The 12,236-nt window shown below is 36.6% G+C and overlaps 1 protein-coding gene across 5 annotated transcripts in view; it reads left to right on the top strand.

Moving 5' to 3' along the window:
• Nucleotides 1–3,970, top strand: part of MTFR1 (mitochondrial fission regulator 1) — a 57,372-nt gene extending 53,402 nt beyond the window's left edge. For 4 of the 5 annotated variants that reach the window (XM_078153385.1, XM_078153386.1, XM_078153387.1 and 1 more), the window contains 4 exons: nucleotides 134–410; nucleotides 935–1,103; nucleotides 1,952–2,076; nucleotides 2,284–3,970. In XM_078153385.1, coding sequence (XP_078009511.1) covers nucleotides 134–410; nucleotides 935–1,103; nucleotides 1,952–2,076; nucleotides 2,284–2,302 — 590 coding nt within the window. In that variant the 3' untranslated portion in view covers nucleotides 2,303–3,970. The remainder of the gene's footprint in view (nucleotides 1–133; nucleotides 411–934; nucleotides 1,104–1,951; nucleotides 2,077–2,283) is intronic. The other variant, XM_021002076.2, reaches the window with a different exon arrangement.
• Nucleotides 3,971–12,236: the final 8,266 nt, after the last annotated feature.

Raw genomic sequence — 12,236 nt, 5'->3', positions numbered from 1 at the left:
TGATTTCAGTACTTTGTCACATACCAGAAAACATTTAAATATTTCCAAAAATATTTTAAAAAAATAAATCTAGAATATTGTTTGTTTCAGGGTCAAAATAGCATTAATTTCGTTGTGATTATTATTTGTGTAGGTGTCTTAAGTCCCACCACACCTACAGTTGCCCCAGCACCACCTGCTGCTGCTCCACCACCACCACTACCTCCACCGCCACCGCCACCGCCACCTCCTCTTCCTTCACCAGGACTACACCAAAGTATATCTGCTATTGATCTGATTAAAGAGAGAAGAGAGAAGAAAACTAGTGCTGGAAAGATATGGACAGAAAATAACCCAAAGAAAATTGATGTGCCAAATATGCTAGAAATTCTGAAAGACATGAATAGTGTAAAACTTCGGTCTGTGAAAAGGTGAAATGTGTATACATGTTCTCTGTCTTCCATTCTCTCTCACACCTATATTTTTGTATGATTGTAGAACCCCGGATTTTTTTTTGGATCACACAAAATGCCTGACTCTTAATGTTTATTAGTTCATAATAATTTGTTTACAGTGAATGGGCCCTAGCTTCAGCCCTCTTAAGAGACTAGGAAGGAACACCTTCAAGTCAAGGTTATTTTAATTTTAATATTTTCTCCACATATTTAAAAGTAAAGTGTTTCTTCTGAAATACAAATCTTTATTGTTACTGCTTCACAAAGCATTGAATCAGAGTGCAGTCATCTGGTATACAAAAAAAGGTTGACTTAGTAAAGCACAGCTCTTTTACCCATGCCTAGACTTCACTTTCTCAATGTTATAGAGAAATTACCCTTATTTAGCATATGACATATTGAATACTGTTCACAGTATTCAGTACGTAAAGCTGGACAGTCTCTCACCAGAAGATTTATAGCACGTTAAAATTTGACCTTTTTTTTTTAACCTCTTTAAGATCAGAGCACGACTTAAAACCAAAACCCGTGGATCCTGCTGACCCTGCAACCCTGATTGCAGAAGCTTTGAAAAAAAAATTTGCTTATCGGTACCGAAATGATGGCCAAACTGAAACTGAAAAATCCATTCCAACATCTGAATCAAAGACCACCTCAGAAACAATGTTGGTAGGTACTGTTTCCTTTCTGGTCATATTGCATTCATGTCATAAATATTGATTAAATGACTACCATGTATTTGTACTGTCCAAAGTAATGTTGAGAGATATCAGTCCCCTCCCCCTTAAATAAATCTTGCTATGATGTGCTTTCCAGTATCTGAAAATGCAGATGGGATCATACAAAGATAGTATATTACCACCTTACTTTTTTGCATAGCATTTTATAGTTTTCAAAACATTTTCTCATTTTCTTATTTGACATGTACACAAATTCATAGGCAGCCTTGTATCATGATATTTCTTCGTGGTACAGTCACTAAAGCCATAGAAGTAGAGAGGAAGGAGAAATCACTTGGCTAGAGTGATTGGGGGTGGTTTCATGGAGATGACATTTGAGCTAGGATTTGGAGGGGAGCTAAAATGGAAATAATTTAAGTATGGAATAAGTAATACCTATTTTTCAGGGATTGATTACTTTGGTTATCAGGATAGGCACTTTTGTGTTCACAGTGCTAACTTTTTTAATTAAGATTTTTTTTTGATGTTATAAGTAAGAATTAGAACCAATAGAAGGAACCACCAGAAAGAGGAAACAAAATACAACATGAAAAAAATAGCAAATAGTATGCTTCAACCTGCATTTAAACTCCATAGTTCTTTCTTCTTTGTGGATAGCATTTTCCATCACAAGGCCTTGTATTGCTGACAGGGGTTAAGTTTATCAATATTAGTCATCGCACAACGTTGCTGTTACTATGTACAATGTTCTCCTGGTGCTGCTCACTTCACTCAGCATCAGACCATACAAGTCCTTCCAGGTTTTTCTGAAGTCAGTCTGTTCATCATTTCTTATAGCACAACAGTATTCTGTTACATTCATATACCACAACTTGCTCAGCCGTTCCCCCATTGATGGGCGTCCTCTCAATTTCCAGTTCTTTGCCACCACAAAAAGAGCTGCTAAGAATATTTTTGTACATGTGAGTCCTTTTCCCATTTGTTTAATGTCTTCTGGGATATGGTCCTAGATGTGCTATTGCTGAGAGATTTTAATATTATTAAGTTATTTGAACTTTCATTCCAGAAATATTTATCAATAATCATGCCTAATGTGTTGTATGGAGGATATTATTGCTGTTATTGAACAATACGCTTATAATAATTCCTTCTATTTGTTTCTTTTCCAGTTTGGGCCACACATGTTGAAGTCTACAGGAAAAATGAAGTCTTTAATTGAAAATGTTTCACATTCCTAAGTAGACACTAAGTAGAAGGCAAAGACTATTTTGCTGAACTGTTGTTTAGTTAGGGTTAAGTAAAGCTGGTAGAAATCAACATTATTTAGTAAATCCTTGATTTTTATGTTCAGTGGCTACCTGTGAAACCAAAAAGTAAATTAAACCATGAAAAAAAAACACAACACTATTTTTTATTTCTGAAAGATGATCTTTTCTGGAGTCACTCATGGAATGTATGGATTCTGACAAGTTTTAATGTATCCAAGTTGCTTCGATTTAAATTGTCCATTCTTTAAAAAATGTTTAGATTTCAGAACATTTGTGGATATTACTCTGAGGTTTTTAATTCCTAAACACTAATTTATCTGTACAAATGTTTTATTTGCATGTATTTGACAGATTTAAAACAGTTTGTGATGATGGTAATGAAGTACTGTTAAGTTATCTTCATATTAAATATTAATTTTGTCTGCAATGATGGAACAGCTGGTATAACATAAGTTGTTGCAGTGAAACATTTAATTTGAGATTTGAATCTTCTTGCCTGAAACAGATCTCAAGGTTTACTTAAAACTCTAATTTCTCTCTCATACTTGTTGGGAGTTAGAGGTCAAAAAGTTGCAAGAAGACAACTTACTGCTGAAATGTGTCAAAACTTCGTTTTTGAAGTTGAAGAGGATGACCTTGAAGGCTTCTTTCATCTTGTGCCACCCAGTACCAAGTGAAAAAAATGCAAGAGGAAAGGGAGAAATGGAGTTAGTTTATGACTGAGAATCCTTTTGTTTGGAAAGACCAAATGTATCACTGTGTTTTTTCCCCTTTTGATGGTTCATTGTTTGTTCAGTAGATAATTCTAAAATATCAACACAGTGAAGGATTTCAAAAAATGTAATCCTTGTAAAAATATGATGTTTGAGTGTTTCAGAAAGTGTTTGATTGTTAGTGAACTTAATAGATGAGAGTAAGGAGTTGTGGATCTAGCAGTAAGAAGAAGTAACTTCCTATTGGTATATATTTGGTCACTGTGCTGTTTCCTAGAACAGTGTCAAAAAGCAGAAATCCCAGATATTAATATTAAACACTTTCTGCTATTTTAAGATACATTTCCTACTTACAGCCCTTGATTACATTTTTAATAGCACCAACAGTGCTATGCGTCTCCACCTGACAAATTCAGCTAGAGTCAGTGCCTGAAAATCTTTAACCATGATATTTTTTTACTCATTGAATTTAAAATTCTTATCTCCTCGGGAAAATCCTTCACTTCTTTGGAAGTGGGGGGAGTTTTCACTTTTAAGTTATTTAAAAATATGTGCAACGGCCTCCTAAATATTAAAGTTTAATTAACGTATATGCTTGAAGGGTTTTGATTATTCAGCTTTAATTTTGAACTGTGACTACTTATTTTAACATGTTGTTAACATGCATTTTGAAGTTGTATCTGTTTTTGAAGTTGTATCTGTTTTACGTATTCTAAGAGGCTACCCTTTAAAAAAATTTCAAAGCACCTACTTTCATAAATATTTTGGCCTTCTGAAAGGTATATATTTGCACTGGTATTGAACTTAGGCCTGTGACAGATTTAAAGACGTTACTGTCTTAAAATAAAGCAAACTGTTTTGTTTCACCTGAATAATGTTGATTTTTATCATTCACAATAGACAAGATTCCTTTATTTTCATTACAAATGAGTTTCACTACCATCCTTCGTTCTTGCCTTCACTATTTTAAGAAGACTTGCATTCCCTAAAATAAGCTACCAGCAGAAGGGACTATACTTAAATGTTAAACTTTATCCAGTTTTAACTTCCTTCAGAATCCACTCCATAGAAATTGCCACAACACAAGGCTTGGCTGGACTGTTTCTTGAAACCCCAGCTTAGTTCTTGCCCCTGGGAAATCCGTCTTTCGCTCTCCAGTTTTTCAAATCTAGTGTTAGTAAGAACCTCTTCCCCCAGCCAACACAGTCTTTATGGCAGCACAATGTTAAAGCTGGAAAAGGACAGTAGAAATTATCAGGATAATATTAATTGCCTACTATGAATTCTGCTCTGAACAGAACAGGGTTCTCAGTCAGCAGTTTTTGAGGTTTTCTGGTCTCAGGACTTGTTTATGCCCATAAAAATTACTGATGATCCCCACCTCCCAAGAGCTTATGTTTATATGGGTTATATCTATTCTTATTGTATTAGAAATTAAAATGTATTAGTACTATTGTGAAAAGTTTTGACCTTTCAGAATCCTAAAAGCATCCAGGGATCCACTGTGAGCCACTCACTTAGACAAATAATTCATGATGGGAAAGTGAGGAAGGAGGATCAAAGCTATTGTAGTGTTTTTGCCAGTGATAGTTATTTGTAGGTTAAACCATGGTTCTAAGGACCCTCCACTTCATTAAGATAGTAGTTGTGGCAACAGTGCAAAGGCAACTACAGAGTTAACTTGTAGGCCACACTGATGTTTTCCTATTTCCTGCACTTTATATCTTTCTTTGTGTTGGAATCATGGAATTCTATAGTTGGATAGAAAAAGGACTCTATAAGTAGCCTTTTTGTAGCCAAGGTTTCATGTAACCTAGAACATAATGCATGTGGAGTCAGCCAACTAGGAGAACCTGTACCTGGCCTGGTGCTGCTTGGGACAACAATAGAATGCAATGAAATGAATATAAATAGGCCACACCTCTTCCCTAAAGGATGATTTTATTCTGGCCCACTCTCCTATCATCTAGTGCAGCGCCCAAGAAGGCACATTTGCTGAGGTTTGTTCCTGCAGCTAGGCCTTCCCGACAACAGAAGTTGCTGTTGTGGCTGTTCTCAGTGCTAACTTAGCGTGTTTGTAGGGCCGCAGGGGAGAAAAAAGGGGCTCCTGCACCATCACTGTTACATTTGAAACTTTACTGCTGCTTGGTTCTACAAACTCGATATGACTGCTTGGTACATTCTCACCGCAATCCACTCCCAGCACAGACCATGCACTGTGTAGTAGAAAGAGTTTTGAATTTTCAGTGTGAAGGACCTAGGTTCGAATCCTGGCTCTCACTCTAATTCAGTCTTTTATTAGCCCCTTCCACTGTAGTCTGTGGTGTAGGATGTTCATTCTGCTTTTTAAAGAAGTTAAATACATTCTATAACATTAAAAGTTTAAAAAAAATACTGACCATCACATGCCGTTGGACAGATGTTGCAAGTGATAAACTGCAGTTAATAGAGATCTGTTCCCTTGTCAAAAGTTTAATTTGAGTAAAGGCTGGCATGACAATACATGTTCTGATTTGTGTGTGTTTGTCTACACATGCACTCATGCAGGTATTGAGGGAGGAAAAAGCCTTGAGTCTGCAAGATACAGTTCTATTTTAACATTATATCCAAGCCATTTCTAGCTTGGAGAGATATCCAAACCGGCATAGCATTTCCCACGTCATCAGACACTGATTGCCCCACCACAGTTTTCAAGTAGAATTTATAGGAATCTTGAACAAGGAAAAGATTTAAAATAAGCCAGAGTTAACAGACTTCAGCAACCATGTCACTATCCTATTCTTCCTGGACCACTACCCTCATTCATGGAGGGTTTTTGTGTTTTTAAAAGGGACCTCCTTCCTCCCATTGGTATTTTAATCCTTTCCCAATGGAGGAAAATGTGGTCTTGGGCCAGTCACTTCTAGTAGGTGGCAATGCAATTAAGGGGGGGCCAGACAGAAGTTACTCTGTTGTTCAGTCCACTTTTAAAAAATATTTTATTTTTCCAGTTATAAGTAAAAAGAATTTTTAACACTCATTTTTTAAAATTTTGAGTTCCAAATTCTCTTTGTCTTCTCCTCCCACATTAAGAAGCCAAGCAATTTGATGTAGGCTATATTCTACCCATTTTTCTAAAGGGACAAATCTGGAAACAGTTTTAGGCTGGTCAGACAACACTGACCCTGTGAAATAAAGTGCCCTGCCATCTCTCCAAAAAGAAACTCCTCCCTGATCTGTAGGTGCAAATCATTGCAGGGAATCCTAGCTCTCCAACCAAAGGCTACCTCAGTGGTACAGCTATGCATTATTAGTTAACCTTCCCTTTCTTTGGAGCATTATGGAGGGTAGCTCAGAGGGTAATGTTCTCTTAAATGAACACAGAGCTTTACAGAATGAGCACCAAGCAGGGACAGACATGGTCAGATGTTCCCACGGCTTTAGTTCCCAGGACTGAGACATCAGATTTCTGTTATATCAGGCTGAACCTTGTTAGCCTTCACCTCTGTTTAAATGAGGGAATGTGAGACTAGACAATATTGCTATTTTCAGTTTTATTACAAAAATGAGTTACACAGGCCCAAGTTAAACAATTGGTTCCATTATATAAGTTGCGAAGTTTTTAAACATGACAAGGGACAGAATTTTCCTACTTATTGCAAAGAAATCCTCATGAACCTGGAGAGCTTAGCAACTTTGCCATAGCTCCCCAAAAATCTTTTCCACAACAACCTAAAAAGGTACCAAACTGAATTCCGGTGCAAAAGCCAAGAAAAATTCACAATGAGTCATTTTTTCAGCCCAGGGCAGCTTAGGAAAATAGATCTGTGAACACTGGGGATGGAGCTGGCCTAGAATACTGCGTAGCAGAAGTAGCACTAGGCCATGGCAGCAACAGTAGGGAGCAGCCCAGTGCCCAGGGAAGGTAAAAGGACTGAACACCTAGGCAAAGATGCTGGGGGACTCCTGTATTAGGAAGCAGAATGGGTGCCATCTCACACCTCTTTCTCATTACCTAGTTATAGGTTGCAGTTCCAGGAGAGTATGAGGGCAGTGAACAGACTTCTCCCCAGGTTATACTACATTAGAGACACTGAAAATTTACAGGCCCTCAGCTGTGAAAGCAGCAGGAGGACATGAAAGACAGAAACTCGGGTTAATCATCCCCCTTACCCCCACCCCAGAGATAAGCAGAGCCCAAGGATGACAAAGTCCAGTGGCATGAAGTAGGCTGGAAAAATAAGCAAACGACAACAGAGAAAGAACCTGGCCATAAAAAGCTACTGTGGTGACAGAGAAGCTCCCAATACAAACTCAGAAGAAGACAATGACTTAACATCTACCAGCAAACCCTCAGAGTGAAAAACATACAGATTGGACACAGGCCCTACAAGAATTCCCAGAAGAGCTAAACAAAGAAGGGTTTGGTTTTGTTTTGGTTTTTTAAGAGCAAAAAAAGGAAATTATTCTAAAAATCACATATGAGCAGTAGAGGAAAAATTGGGAAAATAAATGAGACCAATGCAAGAAAGTTACAAAAAGAGAATTGAGTGTGGTAAAAGAGGCATAAAAAGTTGAAGAAAACAACTCTAAAAATAGAATTGGCCAAATGGTAAAAGAGCTATAAAAACCTCATTAAGGAAAATAACTCCTTAAAAATTCAAATTGGCCAAATGTAAGCTAATGACTCCATGACACATTAAGAAACAGTAAAACAAATCAAAAGACTGAAAAAATAGAAAACATGAAAAATTTCAGAGGAAAAACAACTGGCCTGGAAAATAGATCTAGAGAGAATTTAATAATTCTAATTCCTAAATGCTTTCTCTTATCTTCCATTTAATAGGTGAATTCATCCCATTCACATTCACAATTGCTATGTATTTCCCTCCATTCCATTCTCTTATATTTATCCTTCCATTTTTGACATTTTGCTTCCTCCTCAAGAGTCAGTTTTACTTCTGATTGCTGCCTCCCTTCCTTTCATCCAGCTCTCCCCCATTTTTCTCTTAGCCCCTTTCCCTACCACTTTCCTCTTGGATAAAATTAAGTTCTGTATGTGTATTCTTTCCTTTTTGAACCAGTTCAGATGAGATGCTTTGCCCCCTTCTCTCCTCTGTCATATAAACTTTTCCTCATATGCCTTATTTAAGTGAGATGATTTTCCCCATTCTTCCTTCCCTTCACCCCTCTCTTCTTCTTTTGAGAACATCTCAGCATAATAGCCTATCACCCATGCCCTCTGTTGACTCTCTCTAACTGTAGACTCCCTCTAACTGCCCTAGTGATAATAAAGTTCTTAGGGGTTATACATACATACATACATACATAAATAACGTGTGTGTGTGTATGAGTGTATGTATATGTATGTGTGTATGTATATGTGTGTGTGTATATGTGTGTGTATACATATACATATATAAATATATGTATACACACACACACACATATTTCCTATATAGGAAGTTTACAAGCACAGTTTAGCCTTGTTTAGTTTTCCCTTTGATTTCTCACTCATGTTAATCTTTTTATGTCTCTTGAATCTTGTGTTTGAATGTCAGATTTTCTATTCAGCTCTGGTGTTTTCATCAGGAGTGCTTGAAAGTCCTCTATTTCATTAAGTATCCATTTTTTCCCCTATAGGATTATGATTAGTTTTCCTGGGTGGACTATTCTTGGTTGTAATCCTAGCTCCTTTGCCTTCAGGAACATCATATTCCAAGAAAATAGGGGATGGAGGGAAATACATAGTAATCATAACTATGAATATGAATTGAATGAATTCACCCATAAAACAGAATTGGATAGCTGAATGAATTAGAATCCAACAAAGTGTTCTTTACAAGAAACATATTTGAAAGGTAAACACAGTAAAAATAAATGACTGGAGCAGAATCTATTATGCTTCAACTGAAGCTGAAGTCAAGGGGGGCAATCATGATCTCAGACAAAGCAAAAGCAAAAATAGACCTAATCAAAAGAGATAATCAGGGAAATTACACTTTGCTTAAAGATACTGAACATGTAAGTACCAAATGGCATAGCAACCAAATTCTCAAAAGTTAAGTGAGTTACTAGAGAAAATAGACAGTAAAATTATAATCATGGGGAACTTCAATTTAACCCTCTCAGACCTAGATAAATCTAACAAAATAAACTAAAAGGAAGTTAAGGAGATGAATAGAATTTTAGAAATGTTAGATGATAGACCTCTGGAGAAGATTGAATGGAAACAGAAGTATATCTATTTCTTATTGGTGTATGGCACCTTCACAAAAATTGACCATGTATTGGGTCACAAAAACCTCACAACCAAATGCAGAAAAGTAGAAATATTAAATGCACCTTTTCCTGACCATATTGTAATAAAAATTATATTCAACAAAGGGCAATGAATTAAAAAAATACATTAACCTTCAGCTCATCATTCTCAGCCTGGCAAATATATGTCCCTTACACTTACCACCCCAAAATTGAGTTGCTTCTTCATATTCTGGATGCTCAATTATGGTACGATTGCAGTCAAGTTTCTTCTTAGACATCTTCATTGGCTTTTTAATCGTAATTATCAGGAATGCTTTGGCTCATAGTGAGGGTCTATCTGATGTTCCTCTGTTGAATTCTTGTGGATATAATTCAGTTGCATATGTATCACTAAAACTATCATATTTAATACTTTCTAAGTGTTCAAGATATGAAAACATATATAAAAGACCCTGATCTCCAAAAGCTTAATTCTAAGTATCTTTTTCATCAAACTTCACTGTTTAATTCTGTGGCATCTGTTTATGATCACCCTTACATCTTCATTTCTTTATGTTGGAATCACAGAATTCTAGTTAGAAGGAAAAGGATCCATCATTGTCAGTGTTATCCACCAACCTCCAGAGCACTTCCCTTCCTTAAGTACTTAACTACCTGGTTCACAGTCTTCTCCATCCCCATCCTCTGCTATCATCAGCAGTTAACAGATGTAATAGATGAGAGTGGAGTAGTAGAGTTCAAGTGACTCCAAGTGGGCAAGACTGCCTGAGTGATTGAAAAAAATAGTGGTTCCCTCAATATAAATAGGAAAGTTAAGAAGAAGAGAGAGGTTAGGGGGAAATCAATTAGTCAGCAAGTACTTATTAAATGCATGCTATATGCCAAGCACTATGCTAGATGCTGTGAATACAAAGACAAATAATTTCTGCCTTCAAGGAGCTTATATTTTCAAATACCTTCCACAGTGACTTCACCATCCACATGATAACCATTCTAATAACCATTCTAACCCCCTGGCTTCATAGTTCTTTGATTTCCTTAATGCCAGTGATCCTCATCACCACTCCATTTCAGCCATCCACAGACAGGACACAATTTGGACATCCCTCATCAGTTATAACAGGCCCACCTCTGAGATTTCATACTCTCAAGTTATTCTCTCTAACTTCAACTGACCATGCTTACTTTTCCAATCTCCCACCCTAGGTAAACTCTACTGTTGGTTTTCTCTATTTCTCCTTTCATCTGCTGAACATTGCTGATGAAAAATGACAAAACTGTATTCATTGCCTGCACTGAAATTAATACTGCTTCTGATCTCAGGTCTTCCTGACTCCAGACCCAGCATTTTACCACTACCTTACCCTGCTGCACACTTCTTTTGCCTTATTGCTATTGTCAAAATGTGTCTCAAGTTTTCTTATCTTCTTTGCTATTTCTTCTGCTTGGAAAATGTTCTATTCTTACCTATCCTTAAAAGTCTAGTTCAAAAGCCACCTTCTTTTTGAAAACTTCTCCGTTATCCCAAACAGAACAAATCTCTGCCTCCTCTGAATCCCTACATAACACTTTATTCATCTCTGTTGAGGTGAGAGTTTAAATAGATAAACTTTGAGACTTCCTTTAACTCTAAGCTTTGTGATTTTGATATCTTTTTTATTAATTAATTTTTAGTTTTTAACATTCACTTCCATAAGCTTTTGAGTTTTAAATTTTCTCTCCTCCTTCCCCACCTCCTTCCCCATGATGGCGTGCAATCTGACATTGGCTCTACATATACATTCCTATTACACATATTTTCACATTAGTCACATTGTAAAGAAGAATTAGAACCAATAGGAGAAACCACAAGAAAGAGGAAACAAAACAAAACAGAAGGAAAAAAAGAGCAAACATACTTCGATCTGCATTCAAACTCCGTAGTTCTCTGGATGTGGATAGCATTTTCCATCATGAGACTTTTGGAGATGTCTTAGATCCTTGCATTGCTGAGAAGAGCGCAATCAGGGTCTATCAAAGTTAGTCACTGCACAACGTGGCTGTTACTGTGTACAACATTCTCCTGGTTCTGCTCACTTCACTCAGCATCAGTCCATATAAGTCTTTCCAGGTTTTTCTGAAGTCAGCCTGTTCATCATTTCTTATAGCACAATAGTATTCCATTACATTCATATACCACAATTTATTCAGTCATTTCCCACTTGATGGGCATCCCCTCAATTTCCAATTCTTTGCCACCACAGAAAGAGCTGCTATAAATATTTTTGTACAGGTGGGTCCTTTTTCCATTTTTGTGATCTCTTTGGAATACAGCCCTAGAAGTGCTATTGCTAGGTCAAAGGGTATGCACATTTTTATAGCCCTTTGGACATAGTTCCAAATTGTTCTCCAAAATGGTTGGATCAGTTCACAACTCCACCAACAATGCATTAATGTTCCAATTTTCCCACATCTTCTCCAACATTTATAATTTTCCTTTTGTCATGTTAGCCAATCTGATAGGTGTGATGTGGTACCTCAGAGTCGTTTTGATTTGCATTTCTCTAATCAATAGTGATTTACAACATTTTTTCATATGACTATAGATAGTTTTAATTTCTTCATCTGAAAACTGCCTGTTCATATCCTTTGACCATTTATCAATTGAGGAATGACTTGTATTGTTATAAATTTGACTTGGTTCTCTACATATGTTAGAAATGAGGCCTTTATCAGAGACATTAGTTGTAAAAATTCTTTCCCAGTTTTCTGCTTCCCTTCTAATCTTTGTTGCATTGGCTTTGTGCAAAAACTTTTCACTTTAATGTAATCAAAATTATCCATTTTGCATTTCAAAATGTTTTCTATCTCCTGTTTGGTCATCAATTCTTCTGTTCTCCATAAATCTGACAGATAAAC

The sequence above is a fragment of the Phascolarctos cinereus genome, unplaced genomic scaffold, assembly GCF_003287225.1.
Source record: "Phascolarctos cinereus isolate Bilbo 61053 unplaced genomic scaffold, phaCin_HiC Scaffold_4;HRSCAF=312, whole genome shotgun sequence".
NCBI classification, from domain to species: Eukaryota; Metazoa; Chordata; class Mammalia; order Diprotodontia; family Phascolarctidae; genus Phascolarctos; species Phascolarctos cinereus.
Note: the sequence above shows the minus strand (reverse complement) of the source record. Positions and strands in the feature narration are given on the sequence as shown.